The sequence below is a fragment of the Taudactylus pleione genome, unplaced genomic scaffold, assembly GCF_031769625.1.
Source record: "Taudactylus pleione unplaced genomic scaffold, aTauple2 ptg000375l, whole genome shotgun sequence".
NCBI classification, from domain to species: domain Eukaryota; kingdom Metazoa; phylum Chordata; class Amphibia; order Anura; family Myobatrachidae; genus Taudactylus; species Taudactylus pleione.
This window is the reverse complement of record NW_028284776.1, coordinates 2,089,139-2,108,943: the sequence shown is the minus strand read 5'-3', so window position 1 is coordinate 2,108,943 and position 19,805 is coordinate 2,089,139. Positions and strand designations below refer to the sequence as shown.

At 44.4% G+C, this 19,805-nt stretch overlaps 1 protein-coding gene across 1 annotated transcript; it reads right to left on the bottom strand.

Annotated features, from left to right (window-relative positions):
• Positions 1-17,248: 17,248 nt before the first annotated feature.
• Positions 17,249-19,087, bottom strand: LOC148508162 (P2Y purinoceptor 4-like). The gene has a single exon (XM_088444977.1). The coding sequence runs from the start codon at positions 19,061-19,063 to the stop codon at positions 17,462-17,464; it is 1,602 nt and encodes a 533-aa protein (XP_088301103.1). The 5' UTR covers positions 19,064-19,087; the 3' UTR covers positions 17,249-17,461.
• Positions 19,088-19,805: the final 718 nt, after the last annotated feature.

The following is a 19,805-nucleotide window of genomic DNA, read 5'->3' as shown; positions in this document are numbered from 1 at the left end:
TGGCTCTCCCCAAGTTCCGAAGGTTTGTGTTACCTGGGAAGAGTAGTCCCAGAAGTCCCAGAAGTTATGACCCTCACACATGTTGAAATGCTGGGTATACATAAAAACACACTGTCACCATATCTTCACACACAATATGAACACAGAGGCAAAAGAAATATGGTACCTGATGATATACATAAAGCCACTCAGTTAATCAGTGAGACAACTGGCTTTCAAGTTCTGGTCGCATTGGACCCCACCAGGATTGCTCGGGGTACATTAAATTTTAGATAAATCCAGGAACTTGCTAAATTAATAGATAATATCACCGAGATGTACGATGACACATTCAGGTACACAGGGAGAGAATTGCAAGCGTACAAGAAATAACTGGTGCAACACAGGCTAGTGTTGAGTTATTTAACTGCTGTTACTGGAGGGTATTGCGTAACATTGGCCACCCAATTTGGAGTAAAATGTTGCACCTATGCCACCAATGATTCCAGCGAGCCTAAGTAGGTGATAGACCGGAAGATGGATGAAATTCTGCAGCTAAAGTGGGAATTTCGCAAAAACCATAACGCTTCAGTGGCTGAAATAGGGGAGAAGATAGAAGGATGGGTTTCATGGCTGAACCCAGTGAAATGGTTCTCAGGTCTAGGGGAATGGGTCCAGGAAGTGATCGCCAGCGTATGCAAATTCTTAATCCTTATACTGATTGTCATCATAATAATTGGCATATGCGTCCGGTGTGTTCCTATTGTGTTGAAGTGTGGAAAATGTAAAAACAGAGTGAAACGAAAGAATGAAACTATGATGGTGGTCAGTAATGACAATATGTATACCGAGGTAAATATAGAACTGCATTACAACCCTGAACTAGGAAATACAATCGTTTGATGTATTATATTTAGACATGCATAGAATGTATTATTGAAATGTTATTCATAGAACACCTCAGATAATGTAAAGTCTCAATTCCCCTTCAAGACTGCTTTTATAAGACTGGTGCATTCCCACACCTTTCACATGATCTTCCAAGATCCGCGGTGTGCGTATAATAGTAGTTTTATGTCCCCACTCAGAGACACATTATTGATGGATTAAGAACCACCTTGTGCCATCCCATAATAACACCAAATAATATGTAAATGTGAGCCTAAATTAAATTTTAATAGCAGATTGTGATAGCATGTTGTTTGCTATCAAGGATGGCCTGTCGCAGCTGAATAATTGGCTGAGACAAGTTCAGTTTAAAATTTAATCATGGTGACGCCATCTTGCGAATGGCCGCAAGACGCCATCTTGAAAATGAGATCGCAAGACGCCATTTTGCGAATGGCCGCCTAAGCGCCATTTTAGATAAACTCACATTTTAGTACATGTGGCGATGATACTGTTAGCACCATGCGATTGCATTTTTCACCATTTCTCATACACACATTAATACGCACAATTGCGCTGTTAACTAGTCGCATATTAGCGAATGCATAGGACTTTGTATGAAACCGCTGTTTTATTAGCTTTATGCGCACGCATCTGCCCCAAGTTAACTAGCATCCTTATATCAAACCCTCAATACCCACTCATTACATTTCCACACAAAAGGTTCAATAAGCTTTAAAGTGTATGATTTAAGTTGGTTCAGTTAGTTTAAATGCTGAGAAATAAAGAGATTTGATAACTAAGGTATTATACATGCTAAACAAGTCGTGTTTGGTCTTGTACTGATGCGTATTCTTTTTACAGTATTCCGGTGTTAACGGTGGGGAGGTCGCATCATGCAAACTCGAGTTATGGATCACAGAACCTACAAGCAACAAAATGTATATTTCAGGAACAACTGTTAGGATGTTGCAGGGGGCATGAAGAGAAAGATCCCCAGCTGTTAGAGGCAGGGAGAGTCTATTTGAACCAGCCTGTTAAATGTGCTGTAACAGATGCTTCTCCCCTGGGAACCAATGACATCAGCAACAAAGTTCCCTATTGTCCTGTTTATTCTGGGGGGGTATAAATATGTGTGCACGAACGCTGGTTCTCAGTCTTCGTGCTGAACGCTGTATGACTAGGGGTCTCTTGCTGATGCCTATCTCCGGTTCCGTAAGCGCCTGCGTATGTATACTGTACTTGGGTCTGTATAATTTTCCTTTTGCGCCTAAATTGTGTCTAGATCAATTGTGTGTAAATGTCTGAACTTTTACCTGAATAACACTTGTGCTTTGGAACCACAGATTCCACGTCTAAGTCTTTATTTATGGTATGACTGCCTACGCAAAATAGTGCCGTCCTCAGAAGGTATAGGCAGGATATTAGAAGGTATAGGCAGGACATTAGAAGGTATAGGAAGGTGTGTATAGAGGTTCTGATCCAGTATCGTTAGTATGCAAATTCCACGATCGCACTGTCTGGTGTAAGTACACCCTCTAGAGAGTGACGGCAGAGTGAGCGCACGCTGGTATAAAGACGCCCACGTTTCTTTCTTAACACACGTCATCTCCAGGAAGTGTATGATTAATCAGAACCATCGAGAGCCATCGGAGCTGCACGCAGCGCTTGAGGTAGACCCTACCCCACTGTAAGCACTGCGATCGCTGCAGGCTGAAATACAACCAAGTGACGTGTACAATGATGCTTCCATGCTAATTATGCACACCCATAAACTCAGTTTTGATGCCTAGACACGCCTGCGTTCACAGCACCACTTCCCCATTCACAAGCACCTTCCCGTTACCACCCACATACGGCGCTATCTGTCACTCAAAGTAGCGCTCAGTCTTTGTGATAAGAGCACACAATTCCCAATCACAATGACTGGTTCGCGCACGCGCACTGCGATGCACATGCATGTGCATACGGGCGACAGTCGCCCATAGCGTGCGTCCGTGGCTTAGCGTCTGGGTCTGAATTGGGCCCACAGCCCCCAGAACTCATCCTAATATACACAATTACATGGCAGCATTATATTATTATTATTTTTTACTGGTACCGCCAGAGCTCCTCCTACAGCATTCATTGGCATTAACCTTTTATTGGTGCACTGTACAAGTCCAGAGCTCCAGAGTCCTAATACAGGGGAAGCATTAACCCTTAGTGCGCACACACTGGTGTTGTTTTTTTGTCACTGCCCGAAGTGCAGCCAAGAGCTCCTAATACAAGGCAGCATTAACCCTTTATTAGTGCACACTGGTGCCCGAAAAGTTTTTGCTGTGTGCCACCATTATTATAATATATAAGCACAGTGATTTGCAGCAGTGTGTACAAAAAGTGAATATATTAAAAAAATGAATTCATGTTTGTTCAGTGCCAGGCCGTGCCACAGCGTTAATAATATAAACGCTGTGAGTCGCAGCGTGAAGTTGTTGTCAATTGTTAAAAAACAGAAAAAAAGTTTTATTTGTAAAATGTGTGTGTGTTCACTAGGCAGTGCCCTGTAATCTTTTCAAAATAATGTATAGTAGTAGCAGTCCACCATTAATTAATATCAGTGCTGTGTGTAGTCATCATTGCTTGCCAAAGTTTCAAAGAAACCATTACAAAAATAAATAAATATTTTTTCTAAAATGTGGTGTGTTCACTGGGCAGTGCATTGCAGTGCAAATAACATATACTGGGTGCAGTCCACCATTAGTTAATATCAGCACTGTGAGTCAATCTGCATCATGATCAGTCGATAGAAAAGCAGGAGCAGCAACCAAGTACTAGCGCTGCAGCTGCTGCCACCAGTCATGCTCCAAGGGTATAGAGTGTTTAAGTCAGGGCATCTGAAATCAAAAGAATATTTTACATTGTTAAAGAAAAAAACCACCTCAAATAAAGGGAGTTTTTTGCAAAAAATATAAAATTGGCAACCTGCCAACACCACACACAGTGGCAAGGAAATGCTCAGGCCTTAGCCTTTCTTTGAGAGTGGTGGTTCTGCAACTGCTGTCAGTCAGGCATCTTCTTTAACCTCACATGATAATGCGACACCTTCTCACTGAGAGTCTAGAAGAGTTATCAAAATTAAAACAGGCAATTTAGTGAAAAACACTCAGGCTGATGAACAAACTGTGTTCCTGATTCAGAGCCGAATGCTCTGACAAGAGCGCTCGCTCTGAATCAGGGCCCGCCTCCATGAAAATGGAGCGTCCTCCTGGACGCTCGCACAGCTGTGGGTGACCACCCACAGCTTATGCGAGCATCCATGATGATGGTCACGATGGTCAAGACAATTGCGACCATCGGGCTTGCGATGGAGACCCTGCGGTAGGGTCTCGCTGCCGCAAGCCATGGAGTGATTTTGGCTCTATCAGGGCCCAAATCACTCCCACTGACATCACTAGTGGGAACACCTCCATCTGGAAGCCATGCCCCCGGCACGCCCACCAAAGGAGGCGTGCTGTCAATCAACATTGACAGCATGCCCCCTTTGGTGCGAGACCCGGAGCGACGGAGAGCCCGTCACTATCCGGGTCTCGCGCGTGCGCATGCACAGTGGGGCAACATCGACCCGCTTGCGAGTGTCCTGCGCTCGTGAGTGGGTCTGAATGACCCCCTGTGTGTTCAGAAACATCACAAATCCCTGAGGAAAGTCTAAGGGTATCCACGAGTGCTATGTGTGAGTCTGACATTTCAGATACTGTACTAGTAGAGAAGCCTCCTTCCACCTTTACTGCACCCTCTGCCAATGTGAGGATGAGCAGCACAAGTAAGATGGTAACCTAGAAATTGAGGATGCTACTGAGGAAGTGCAACAGGGGGATATTTGTGTAGCTGACGCCTATGCTAATGAGGGTGTCGATGACGAGGATGTTGTTTGTGTAAATCAGGCACCAGTGGAAGCAGTTATTGCCAATGATAAGAAAAAGGCTAGTGTCATGTCTGGGCATAAGACCAAAAAATCCTCCTCTTATGTGTGTAAATATTTTTACCCAAATCCTAACAACAATTGTCAAGCCATCTGTAGCATTTGTAAAGCTAAGTAAGTAGAGGTAGGGACATAAACCATCTAGGAACTTACTCCCTGTTACGTCATTTGCATGAAAAGTTTTTGCCAATATCTGAAACTTATGCTAAAGTAACAATAATAAGTAGTCGAGCATCAGATAGCTCCCTTCTCTCAGCTAGATCCCATCACCTGGAATCTCGACTGCCAACACCTTCATCATCAATCTTCTCATTAATGATTGGAGGTAGTACTGCATCCAATTTGCTAAGGCTAACTGACTCCTCCCCTCTCCAGAATTCCTCAGAAGAATCCTGGCGCGCTAGGCCTGCTGCTGCTGCTGCTGCTGCTGAAAGTAGATCTTCATCCCAGAAGGAGACCACGAAGTCTACTAGTAGTAGTTTAAAAATTAATTGACAATCCTTTGCAAGAGGAAGCAAGTTTGACAGCTGTCACCTAGTTGCATAATGGATCACTGAAGCCATGATGGGTATGCTAGTATTATATCTGCGCCCAAGATCTGCCATTAATGCATCTGGTTTTAGACAGTTACTTAAGGTCCTGTGTCCCCGCTACCAAATTCCATCTCGATTCCATTTTACCAGAAAAGCAATTCCTCGTCTGTACCAGGACGAAAAAAAACCCCCATAATTCTTGGCCTACAAAATACCATTGTACCCACTGTCCACTTAACCACAGACATGTGGACAAGCAGTACTGTGAAACGAAAGATTACATGACTGTGACAGCTCACTGGGTGGGTGTATCGTCTATATCAGCAGCAGCATCAGTAGGTAACACAAAACTGATATTAAATGAGGTTTTTAGGAGATGAGGTGGCACTGCACAAGAAGAGCTTCATCCTTCCCTCACCTTAAAGACCTTTCCCTAAAGGTCTAGAACAATATATGAAGTAAATATAGGGTGTGAGGAATAGTAGCGCTGCTCTTAGTTCCACATTGGAAATGACACAAAGAAATGTATTAAAAGGAAATACTTATCTGCAGGTATTATGTGCAGTTTTTCCTTCATTTTTGTGATCATCATACATAGATTGTACGTCCCGACATGAAAATAAGACAATAACACAACATGTGAAGTTCCTTCTAAGTAGTGACTTATATACTATTTTATACAGATATAAGTGGGTTCACCCCAATTCACTATGTATAGAGTTGGTGTGCCCTCATAAAGGTATCTTTGAGTTTTATTAATAGGTCGGTGTCACCTTCTAGTAGTATATAAACACAATAGCACAATGATGCACCAAACTTACACGTATACAGTAGGGGTGAGTGGGTTTGGATTTTTGAAATCCGAACCCCCCCGATCCGAGGCCGATCCGAGGCCGATCCGAGTCAGGCTCGACTTTTCCCGCCTGACTCGGATCTGAAATCGAGGCAAAATGTCATCATCCCGCCTTCCAGGTCTCGCGGGTTTTGGAACCTATATAAGGCACCCGCGTCAGCGCCATTTTCTCACTCGGCTGTGGACAGTGAAGAGGGAGGGTGGGAGTTAGGGCTGGCTGGGTTGTGTAGTGTAGTGTAGTGTAGTGTAGTGCAGTGTAGTGTTGTGCTGTGCTGTGCTGCGCTGTGCTGCTGTTGTCCATAGGGGCTGTGTCCACTACTTCAAAGTCCATAGGGGCTGGCTGGACTGTGTTGTGCAGTCAGTTGTCCATAGGGGCTGTGTCCACAAAATAGTCCTGTGCAGTGTCCCAGTCCTAAAGGGGTGCTGTAGTGTTGTCCAGGGGGTGCTCTGTCCATCAGGGGTGCTCCCCACAAGTGCAAAAAAATATATATTTTTTCTGTGTTTGTGAATTGTGTGCACTGTGGCTTCACGTGCATCAACAAAGGAGCAGCGCCAAGCGTGCGCCTGTGTCCCATAAGTAAAAGGCCGGCTGGCTTGTCCGTTAAATGGTGCTGTAACCCCCAAAGGCCACTCCAAACAAAATAAAAAAATATATTTTTTTGTGTTTGTGAATTGTGTGCGCAGTAGCCGCACGAGCATCAACAAAGTAGTGCCAAGCGTGCACCTGTGTCCCATAAATAAAGGGCCGGCTGGATTGACCGCTAAAGGGTGCTGTAACCCCCAAAGGGCACTCCAAACAAAATAAAAAAATATATTTTCTTGTGTTTGTGAATTGTGTGCGCAGTAGCCGCACGTGCATCAACAAAGTAGTGCCAAGCGTGCGCCTGTGTCCCATAAATAAAGGGCCGGCTGGATTGACCGATAAAGGGTGCTGTAACCCCCAAAGGGCACTCCAAACAAAATTAAAAAAAATATTTTTTTGTGTTTGTGAATTGTGTGCGCAGTAGCCGCACGTGCATCAACAAAGTAGTGCCAAGCGTGCACCTGTGTCCCATAAATAAAGGGCTGGCTGGATTGACCGCTAAAGGGTGCTGTAACCCCCAAAGGGCACTCCAAACAAAATGTAAAAAAAATATTTTTTTGTGTTTGTGAATTGTGTGCGCAGTAGCCGCATGTGCATCAACAAAGTAGTGCCAAGCGTGCGCCTGTGTCCAATAAATAAAGGGCCGGCTGGATTGACCACTAAAGGGTGCTGTAACCCCCAAAGGGCACTCCAAACAAAATAAAAAAAAATATTTTTTTGTGTTTGTGAATTGTGTGCGCAGTAGCCGAACGTGCATCAACAAAGTAGTGCCAAGCGTGCGCCTGTGTCCAATAAATAAAGGGCCGGCTGGATTGACCACTAAAGGGTGCTGTAACCCCCAAAGGGCACTCCAAACAAAATAAAAAAATATATTTTCTTGTGTTTGTGAATTGTGTGCGCAGTAGCCGCACGTGCATCAACAAAGTAGTGCCAAGCGTGCGCCTGTGTCCCATAAATAAAGGGCCGGCTGGATTGACCGATAAAGGGTGCTGTAACCCCCAAAGGGCACTCCAAACAAAATTAAAAAAAATATTTTTTTGTGTTTGTGAATTGTGTGCGCAGTAGCCGCACGTGCATCAACAAAGTAGTGCCAAGCGTGCACCTGTGTCCCATAAATAAAGGGCTGGCTGGATTGACCGCTAAAGGGTGCTGTAACCCCCAAAGGGCACTCCAAACAAAATGTAAAAAAAAAATTTTTTTGTGTTTGTGAATTGTGTGCGCAGTAGCCGCACGTGCATCAACAAAGTAGTGCCAAGCGTGCGCCTGTGTCCAATAAATAAAGGGCCGGCTGGATTGACCACTAAAGGGTGCTGTAACCCCCAAAGGGCACTCCAAACAAAATAAAAAAATATATTTTTTTGTGTTTGTGAATTGTGTGCGCAGTAGCCGAACGTGCATCAACAAAGTAGTGCCAAGCGTGCGCCTGTGTCCAATAAATAAAGGGCCGGCTGGATTGACCACTAAAGGGTGCTGTAACCCCCAAAGGGCACTCCAAACAAAATAAAAAAATATATTTTTTTGTGTTTGTGAATTGTGTGCGCAGTAGCCGCACGTGCATCAAAAAAGTAGTGCCAAGCATGCGCCTGTGTCCCATAAATAAAGGGCCGGCTGGATTGACCGATAAAGGGTGCTGTAACACCCAAAGGGCACACCAAACAAAATAAAAAAAAAAATTTTTTTGTGTTTGTGAATTGTGTGCGCAGTAGCCGCACGTGCATCAACAAAGTATTGCCAAGCGTGCGCCTGTGTCCCATAAATAAAGGGCCGGCTGGATTGACCACTAAAGGGTGCTGTAACCACCAAAGGGTGCTCCAAACAAAATAAAAAAATATATTTTTTTGTGTTTGTAAATTGTGTGCGCAGTAGCCACACGTGCATCAACAAAGTAGTGCCAAGCGTGCGCCTGTGTCCCATAAATAAAGAGCCGGCTGGATTAACCATTAAAGGGTGCTGTAACCCCCAAAGGGCACTCCAAACAAAATAAAATAAATTTTTTTTTTGTGTTTGTGAATTGTGTGCGCAGTAGCCGCACGTGCATCAACAAAGTAGTGCCAAGCGTGCGCCTGTGTCCCATAAATAAAGGGCCGGCTGGATTGACCGGTAAAGGGTGCTGTAACCCCCAAAGGGCACTCCATACAAAATAAAAAAATATTTTCTGTGTTTGTGAATTGTGTGGGCTGTAGCTGCACGTGCATCAACAAAGGAGCAGCGCCAAGCATGCGCCTGTGTCCCATAAATATAGGGCCGGCTGGCTCATTTCTTAAAGGGTGGTGTAACCCACAAAGTGCACTAGTCTCCAACAAAAATAAAAAATTATCTTCTGTGTTTGTGTGCGCCTTAGCCGCACGTATATATCAATATAACATAAATGGAGGACCAAACTTTCTCCGATAAAAATAAAATAGGGAAAGATCAAGAACCACTTCCTCCTAGTGCTGAAGCTGCATCCACTAGTCATGACATAGACGATAACATGCCATCAACGTCGTCTGCCAAGGCTGATGCCCAATGTCATAGTAGAGGGCACATACAATCCCAAATGACAAAGTTCAGGAAAATGACCTTGAAAAAAACATTTAAATCATCTGAAGAGAAACATAAACTTGCCAATATGCCATTTACAACACGGAGTGGCAAGGAATGGCTAAGGTCTTTCCCTATGTTCATGACTAGTGGTTCAGCTTCACATGACGATGGAAGCCCTCCTCCCACTAAAAAAATCAAGTTAAGCTGGCAAAAGCACAGCGAAGAACTGTGCGTTCTAAGAAGATATCACAAATCCCCAAGGAGAGTCCAAGTGTGGTAGTGGTTGAGATGCCTGACCTTCCCAGCACTGGACGGGAAGAGGTGGCTCTTTCCACCATTTGCATGCCCCCTGCAAGTGCTGAAAGGAGCACCCACAGTCCACTTGCTGATATGCAAATTGAAGATGTCACTGTTGAAGTACAACAGGATGAGGATACTGGTGTAGCTGGCGCTGAGGAGGAAGTTGGCGAGGAGGATTCTGATGGTGATGTGGTTTGTTTAAATCACGCTCCGGGGGAGACAGTTGTTGTCCGTGGGATGAAAAAGCCCATCACAGTCATGCCTGGGCAGAAGACCAAACATTCCACCTCTTTGGTCTGGCAATATTTCTATCCAAATCCGGACAACAACTGACTTGCCATATGTACCATATGTAAAGGTGAAAGGTGTAGGGGTAGGGACGTTAACCACCTAGGAACATCCTCCCTTATACGGCACCTGCAGCGCGTTCATAAAAAGTTACTGTCAAGTTCAGAAACTTTGGCTAAGACCGTAAGCAGTCCAGGGACACCTAAATCCCGTTGTCCTGTTGTATCCAAGCGCCTGCAAACCACACCGTCAACTCCCTCCTCGTCAATTTCCTCCTTAGTCAGGATCGGAAGTAGTCCTGCAGGCCATATCACTGGCATGACTGACTCTCCTATCCGGGATTCCTCCGGAGGATCCTGCATTGCTACGCCTCCTGCTGCCACTGCTGCTGTTGCTGCTGCTGGGAGTCGTTCATCATCCCAGAGAGGAAGTAGGAGCACCACTACTTTTACTAAACAATTGACCCCCCAACAGTCCTTAGCGAGGAGGATGAAGTACGACAGCAGTCATCCTGAAGCGAAACGTATAACTGAGGCCTTGACTGCTATGTTGGTGTTAGACGTGCGTCCGGAATCTGCCATTAGTGCAGTGGGATTTAGACAATTGAAGGAGGTAGTGTGTCCCCGGTTCCAAATCCATCTAGATTCCACTTCACTAGGCAGGCAATACCGAGACTGTACAGAAACGTCAGAAAAAGTGTCCTCAGTGTCCTGAAAAATGCCGTTGTACCCAATGTCCACTTAACCACGGACATGTGGACAAGTGGAACAGGGCAGACTAAGGACTATATGACTGTGACAGCCCACTGGGTAGATGTATCACCTTACGCAGCAACAGCAGCAGCATCACCAGTAGCAGCATCTCAGAAACGCCAGCTCGTTCCAAGGCAGGCTACGCTGTGTATCACCGGTTTCAGAAAGAGGCACACCGTCGACAACCTCTTAGAGAAACTGAGGGAAATCATCACCCAGTGGCTTACCCCACTTAGACTCTCCTGGGGATTTGTGATATCTGACAACGCCACCAATATTGTGCGGGCATTACATCTGGGCAAATTCCAGCACGTCCCATGTTTTGCTCACACAATAAACTTGGTGGTGCAGAATTTTCTGAAAAGCGACAGGGGCGTGCAGGAGACGCTTTGGGTGGCCCAAAAAATTTCTGCCCACTTTCGCCATTCAGCGACTGCGTGCCAAAGACTGGAGTGCCTGCAAACACTCTTGAACCTGCCCCGCCATCACCTGAAGCAAGAGGTTGTGACGCGGTGGAACTCAACCCTCTATATGCTTCAGAGGATGGAGGAGCAGCAAAAGGCCATTCAAGCCTATACATCCACCTATGACATAGGCAAAGGAGGGGGTATGCACCTGACTCAAGCGCAGTGGAGAATGATTTCTGTGTTGTGCAAGGTTCTCCAGCCCTTCGAACTTGCCACACGTGAAGTCAGTTCAGACACTGCCAGCTTGAGTCAGGTCATTCCCCTCATCAGGCTTTTGCAGAAGCAGCTGGAGAAAGTGAAGGAGGAGCTAAGACGGAGCGATTCCGCTCGGCATGTGGGACTTGTGGATGAAGCCCTTCATTCGCTTTGCCAGGATTCCAGGGTGATCAATCTGTTGAAATCAGACCACTACATTTTGGCCACCGTGCTCGATCCAAGGTTTAAAGCCTATGTGGTGTCTCTCTTTCCGGCCGACACAAGCCTGAAGAGGTGCAAAGACCTGCTGGTGAAAACACTGGCAGCTGAAGCGGAACGTGACACGTCAACAGCTCCTTCTTCATTTTCTCCCGCAACTGGGGCTGCCAGGAAAAAACTTAGGTATCCTAAGCAACCCGCTGGCGGTGATGCAGGGCAGGCAGGACCAAGTTTGGACATCTGGTCCGAACTGAAGGACCTGGCAACAATTTCTGACATGTCTACTGTCACTGCATATGATACTGTCACCATTGACAGAATGGTGGAGGATTACATCGGTGACAGCATCCAAGTAGGCATGTCAGACAGTCCGTACCTGTACTGGCAGGAAAAAGAGGCAATTTGGAGGCCCCTGTACAAACTGGCTCTATTTTACCTGAGTTGCCCCCCCTCCAGTGTGTACTCCGAAAGAGTGTTTAGTGCAGCCGGGAACCTTGTCAGCGAAAGGCGTAGGAGGTTGCTTCCACAAAATGTGGAGAAGATGATGTTCATAAAAATTAATTATCAACTCTTCCAGGGAGACCAGCCTCCAGAATGTACAGAGAGACCTGTGGTGGTGGATTCCAGCGGGGACGAGTTAATACTCTGTGAGGATGAGGATGTACACAACACTGAAGAGGGTGAGGAATCGGTGGATGAGGAGGATGAGGACGACATCTTGCCTCCGTAGAGCCAGTTTGTGCAGGGACAGATTAATTGCCAGCTTGTTTTGTGGGGGCCCAAACGAACCAATCATTTCAGCCACAGTCGTGTGGCAGACCCTGGCGCTGAAATGATTGGTTTGTTAAAGTGTGCATGTCCTGTTTATACAACATAAGGGTGGGTGGGAGGGCCCAAGGACAATTCCATCTTGCACCTCTTTTTTTCTTTGCATTTGCATTATGTACAGTTTGGGGCCTAGTTTTTCAAACTGCCATCCTGTCTGCCACTGCAGTGCCACTCCTAGATGGGCCACATGTTTCTGCCACCCACTCGTATCGCTTAGCATAGTCATCCAGCTACCTCGGTGCAACCTTTTGGACATAAAAACACTATTGTGAGGTGTGAGGTGTTCAGAATAGACTGGAAATGAGTGGAAATTAAGGTTATTGAGGTTAATAATAGCATAGGAGCAGAAAAACCCACTAATTCTGTGATTTTAGCTGTTTTTATGCTTTTTTAAAAAAAAAATACAGATCCAAAACACAAAACCCAGAACCCAAAACACGGAAGGGTGGTTTTGGCAAAACCAATCCAGATCCAAAACACGAAGAAAGATCCAGATCCAAAACCAAAACACGAAAAGTGGCCGGTGCACAACCCTAGTATACAGTATATGATGCCTAGTCAGACTTATAATGGTTTCTTTTACGTTCCAAAAATCCCTTTCTACTGGACCTTGATAAAGACATTTTCGAGTAGAAACACGTTGGTTTGGGTGCTTCTAGATGGGGATCCTGCACTGATACACCTTTGGAGGTATGTGCCCTTTATTCTACAACTTTTTTGCATAATAGGAACTGGACCTATTATTATTTTTTGCACATATCTCATCTTGTGTAAAGCACAGACCCCAATCCAAGCACATTTTTGTACTAATATATTTGTTTTTTTATATATTTTTTTCCTGCATATTATATATATTTTTTGTATGTTATCATACTAAATTCACCTTGATATATTAATATGGAGTAAAGTCAACAATCAGAAGGGATGTAAAGATACCTTGATAAGCATGAAAACATCTGGCATTGCGTAAGCACTGGTACGCAGTCTTTTATCTCTACACTGGCTACGTGTTATGAATGTTATTCAACCATGAACTCGGTAGAAAGGGATTTTGGAACATAAAAGAAACCATTATAAGTCTGACTACAGTGATAGGCTGCGGCTTAAGGAGCACTCTGTGCGACAACGCAGGCCCATTCTGCACATGCAGGAGCCCCACCATCGGAGATGTATGCAAGCCAGAATTAGAGGAACCACAGCAGCTTCTTGCATGTGATATGTTTTGTCCAATAGGAGGAATACATAATGAAGTGTTTGTCGATTTTAATTCTATTTCATTTGATTTTATATTTTCGATTTTATAGGTGAATTTATGTTCAATTTTGAAATGGAGATCCAAAACCGAACAAGAAACCGCTGTTCAAAATCGATACACATCGAATTAGAATTGGAAATCGAATTAAAAATCGAATCTTAGTAAATGTGGGATTTTGACCATGAAAACGAATGTCGATTTGACTCTATTTCAGTCGATTTAAATCGACCATAAAATCGAATGCAAAATAGAACTTTAGTAAATATACCTCTATGTATTCAAAGGTTGTGTGCCTAGTTAAAGTCTAATTATCTTTGTTGAAAGGGTAGTCCTTCATTCTTCTGTACTTTCTGATTACTTCTATGGAAGTGCTTGGTTTCTGTCAGTAAGATCCAGCTGTGTCTTCTGACAGAATGTATTCCCTGAAAACCCACCACATCCAGTAAACTAGATACAAAGCACTTCTCCTCCCTCTTTCTCCCACAGCTATTCCAGAAAGGTACAGGATCCCTTAGCCAGGAGTAAGGGACATTCCAATCCAGACTGCTTCAGGGACAATCTATTTTATTAAGACTAGGGTTTAGGCTACAGATTTCTAGCGTGTAACCATGGAAATCTTTACAGCCCAGTGATAAAAGCAGGGAGTGACAAAAGAGGTAAATAGCTGAAATTACTGAGACCTCTGGACACATACTGTAAGACTGGGGAGGGGGGTGCAGGACTGTAAAACTGGAGTAAGTGTAGGACCAAGGATTCAGTATGTTGAGGAATGCAGTTAAGAAGGATGTGTGAGAAAGAAAAAGGTTGGATGCAAGCAGTATATGGTATAATGTCAGTAATGCATTATCGTAATCATCCTGGATCATTCAGGCATTTTTCTACAACGTAAAATAAAATACTTTCTGCAGAAATACTCATGGCGATTTTCTATCTAGGAGTAATGAAAAAGATTTTGTGGAATCAAGACCATGTCCTGCATAGTGTCGATGGAACATTCATGAAGGCATTCAGTGGTAATATATCCAATGGAGGTGTGCAGGAAATTGAGCAAAGATTCCTTTCTGTAATAGGTGGTAACATGCGCAGTCAGACATTGCGGTGATGTCTGGTCAGCTCATCGGGAAGATTTCAGTGACCCACATAGTGTTTTATTCATAGCTCACAAGTTTCAAATAAAGCCACTGTGGCTGTGCAGGGTCGGCAGATTGTATCACTGGGCTACAGCCCCATGAAGCAATGCGCAAGTCGCAGCATAACGTTTAAGGTGATGGAATATGGTGACGAGAATTGCAGCATCACCCCTTTCCCTCTCGGTAGTGTCTAGATTCCCTTCATGGAGAGGACCTGACGTCATCAGCTACTATACAGCGTCATTCCCTACCATCTATGCAGGCATCGAGGGGGAATATAACCTTGTGGCGAGCAAACGAGCCCGAAGCATGGCAAGGGAAGTGAGCCTGCGAGGGGACAACTTTCTTCTTTAGATGGCCTTTATGGGCATAGAACCGCACTTCCGCCCTCACTCACGTCACTTCCAGGTCTCTAGCGCGAAGGGGAGATAAGCTCTACCTTTCCCTCTCGTCCTTATTACTAATGTGGTTAGAATGCAAGACGGTGCTGGAAAAAAATGTAGGAGTCTCCTCCTGGATGATCTGGTAGGGTTGGCAAATATGAAGTAACGTTGTTTCCAACTAGAACATTTGTACCTGGGACTAAATACAGCTTTTACTGCATAATGCTGACATTTGTATAAAGCCTAAATTACTCTGTTACCCGCCACTGACAAGTGTTGACAACGAGGATTTTGCAGCAGTAAATGTATAAACATATAGCTAAACCATTGCAAACAGACAACAACAAAGTGGATTCTGATGTGTACATAAAAGCACAGAGTTATATTTGAATATTGTACATTTTTATTGCTAGAGTCTTTGAGTCTTGAGAAGTATCTTTTATTATTACTTTTTATTTTTCTTACAGAAGCTGTAATGTCAGACAACAAGAAAGGTGGACAAACATTTTTAAAGTAGGTGCAGGTTCTTTTTATCATATGATCTCACCAACAATTCCTATTGGCCATATCTACCAGACATTTGCTGGTTGTGACTATTGAGTCAGGGTGCCTGATTCAGGGGTAGATACAAAGTCGATGTCGGATGCAAGCTGTGATTTTCTTTGACTGTGCATACGTCCGTGTCGCATTGCGCACGCATCCTGATAAATACCACCAAAGCTGCAAAACTACTTTTGATGCAGAGATATACAATTTTAGTGGCCATTCCTGGGTGGTAAAAGGGGGGAGGCTAGCCAAAGGCAACCAATGGCGTGTCTTAATACGTAAACTGCTGGATTAGTGCTGCAGCCTGTGGTCGTCTCTGTACAAATCTCATCAGCTGCAGCATTAGCGTAAAGACGCAGTTGCACTGCAGAAAGAAAATGCAGTCACGGCTGCATTAGCGCCCACCTCTGAATCAGGCACAGAGGGGCTGATACAGCATTGCATGTATAATGCTGAATGCAGATTCCCGATTATCAGGAATCTGTGCGTGCGCAGAACCAGTTCTGAGAGTGTGCAGAACGGGTCCTGTGTGATCGCACACAGCCCCTTCTATGCCTCTGCCTGTTTGACAAGCAGAGGCATTTAAGGCATACTTTCCTACCTTTTCATTTCTCTTCCCAGAAGAAGCCCGGCCAAGAGAAGCAGAAGGGTGGCGACGGGGGTGGGGCATGATGATTCACGTCATTAAACCCCGCCCCCTCATGGTAAAATTGACGCGATTGGCTATCATTTACATATGGGGCGGGGCCTAATGACGTGATTTATGTAGAACAGTGGTCAGGGAACAGGGGTAAATTACCCCACATGGGGTAAAAATTAAATTCCTGGGGGTAATGGATGGACAGCCGGGCATGAATATGAATCATTCTATAATATAGAATGATTCATATGCATGCACGGCTGTGCCGCAGGGAGGCTCTAAGCCGGACGCCCGCTGAGATGTTATTACCAGCGGGCGCCCGGCTCCTTCCTTGCAGTTCACTTATGAACTCCAGCTTCAGCCTCTCTCCATGCGCACTTTTTTTTTGCTCAAGGGGGCGTGGTCAATGCCTCCCGCGATTAGGCCACACCCCCTCAGTACCTGGGCCCGCCAGGGCTCTCTACGGCCCTGCTCGCAAGTCGGATATCCTGAGTAAGCTGAGGTTCGATGGTCGCGATGGTGATCCCAGCCTGCAACCTCGGTCGCAGTGCTGGGATCGCAATTGCATCAGAGGGTGTCATACACCTCCTGCTGCATTGGCATATTATCAAGGACGGAATTGCAAAGCTGCCTGCGTGCAGTTCCACCCTAAGCTGAATGACCGCCAGAGTCAACAAAGTTCAGAATCACTGGCCGGTTAGGGGAAAGAGGAGACATTATAGTAAGTAAATAGAGAAATAAGTATCTGAAACTTATTTGCAAACAAACTTTTTTTTGCACTCTGTTAATAAAATATATTTATTAACTTAAATACAAAATCATAGCACATTTCTTTATTTGCAATTCTACAGTACTTTCATTTTTTTAAATTTGAATAGAAAATGAAAACACTCCTGAATGTATGCTGCCTAATTCCCACAGAGACTCACTGTAGCCTTTATAAGCTTTCAGTGTAAAACCAGGACACAGTTCTGTTATACGTACAAGTCTCACATTGTTTACTGGATTGTTTAATCTAACATTTTTTAAATGTAAAAGTCTTGACTTACAGTTAAGTCCAAAGCAGTCATATCAGAGAGGTAAAACATCTGCCCTCTGCACCGGATGTTAGTTGACCTGTTCTACTTCTGTTATCTTACATATTGGGGAGACTCTGCAGATTCTTCTCCCCCTCTGAATCCTCTACCGGACTCCTCCACACAGACTGATCACCTTGGCTTATAAAGTCCAGTAGATTCCAGGAGGAGCTGCCGTCCACATCACATGATTTCCCCTCCAGGGTTCCATGATTTGACCCTACAACATGTCTCATACGTTTCAAGCTCCAGCGGCCTCTGTTTTCTTCTCTGAACATTTCTATCTGTCTTTCACTTTTTGTTCTATTAATTGTAATAATAATGTCACTGCATTCTGTCATATGTATTCCTTCTAGATTTTCTTCTGTGTTTTTCTTGCATTCAATTCCATTTTCCTCTCCAGTACCTGGGCTAAGGTCTTCAATGCCTGCAACGACTTTGATCTTCATCTTCTTTTTATTTCGGGTAGAACTAGCAACGTTTTCTATCAGTGTTGCATCATTACTCTTCCTGTCTGTATTTTTTTCTGGCTCCACTTCACTTTTATGTCCTTCTTTCTCCCTAATTTCCAAGAGATTACCCAGAATACCATTGGTTTCTACATCCTGAGCAGAAATCACAGCCACCTTGCGCCTTCTCCTGTGTGGCTCGAGCCCTGGATTACTAATAGGGTGACGTCTCCAGCATGCACTTGATAATGCAGTGACAAGCCTTCTTTGGTAGTTTTCACTAGCTAGGAAGTACAAAACAGGATCAAAGCAACTATTGGCACTAGCCAATGGACGTGTTATCTTGTATGTCAAATTTACCACATTGAGCAGTTGGCAATCTGCTTTCAAGAGCCGGGCATAATAATAGATTGTGCGCGTAATGTGAAATGGCAAGAAACAAATAATAAATACTGTAAGCACAATAACAATGGTTTTGATGGATCTCTTCTTGTAGGATGGAAGAGTCTGTTGGGTCCCATTGACCATTGGCTTCATTAGCTCCCTAGTCATAAGCCCATAGCAGCCTGCGATCACTAGACAGGGTATACCGAATAGAAGAATCATAACGACTGTACTATACTTCACATATTCCTCAAACTCCTCAGGCTGAGTTGTGTCATGGCACAGTGTGTCATTGCCCCTGGGGCTGACGGTAACAAATTTAAGATTAGGAACTAGACAAATACTAACTGCTAGCCATACCCCACCACAGAACATATGAGCATATCGTGCCTTCATTCTCTGCAGAGAGAGAAGAGGATGGCAAACACCTATGTAACGGTGAATGCTAATACCGGTGAGGAATAGGATACTGCAATAAAGGTTTGTGTAGAAGAGAAAGCGCATTATCTTGCACAATGCCACCCCAAATGGCCAGTTGTTGCGATCCGCATAGTAGTAGATGAGAGTGGGCAGTGACAGCAGATACAATGTGTCAGATAAAGCAAGGTGGAACATATATACTGTAGTCGAGCTCCATGGGCGCATCTTTGCAAAGAAAATCCATATGGCTGTGAAGTTTAATGGCAGCCCCAGCACTAAGACTGCACTGTAGGACACTGGCAGCAACAAAAACTTAAATTCCTCTTCAAAGACACAGTAGTTGTTCTGATTGGTCACATTTTGAGGCAAAGGGGTTGGGCGAGAAGTCATTCTATACAAATCAACCATTTTCTTAAGAGTAGGGACGGAGAATCTTTCTTGACAAACTTGGACACATGTAGGTCCTGAAAAAGAAGGGCAGACATTATATTTATGTAGGACAATAGCGCATACAGAATTAGTGATCATATAATAGAATAGTATCCTTAAAAACTGCAATGAAATTTGAGTTGTGAAGAGCCTGATCCAAAATACAATTTGATATATTGGGTGGAAGAGGGATGTGACCACATTGTTAAACAAAAAAACATGGAAACTCTGCACTCACCAAATACACCACTGACACTCCAAACTGCACTCAATACTAAAAACAGGGACTGCTAGTTCCATATATTGCAATATATTGTTAAGCTGACTAACTCACACCAAAGTTTTCCTCATATGGTCAGTCCTACACTAGATATCACACAGAAATGTAAACATGACAATTGCTTCTCTTTTTGCTATGCTAGAGTACAGCTTGTCTCCCATGCTGAATGCAGTATACATGCTACCACTAGGTGAAATAATCAGACGTCATGGCCTGGTTCCCCACTGCTATTCAGGTCAGAGCCTGCCCTAGGCATAGGCATAATAAGCAAATGCCTAGGGGCAACTGGAATGCCTAGGAGCATTCCAGGGCTCTGCCACAGTTCACCACCACCACCGGCGCTGCATGCCCCTCATCCCTACCCTGCTGCTGCTGCGATTGGAGCTCAGCTCCGATTGGGCTGAGCCGCCCAGGTCAGAATGAGCTTCTGTCCAGAAGCTC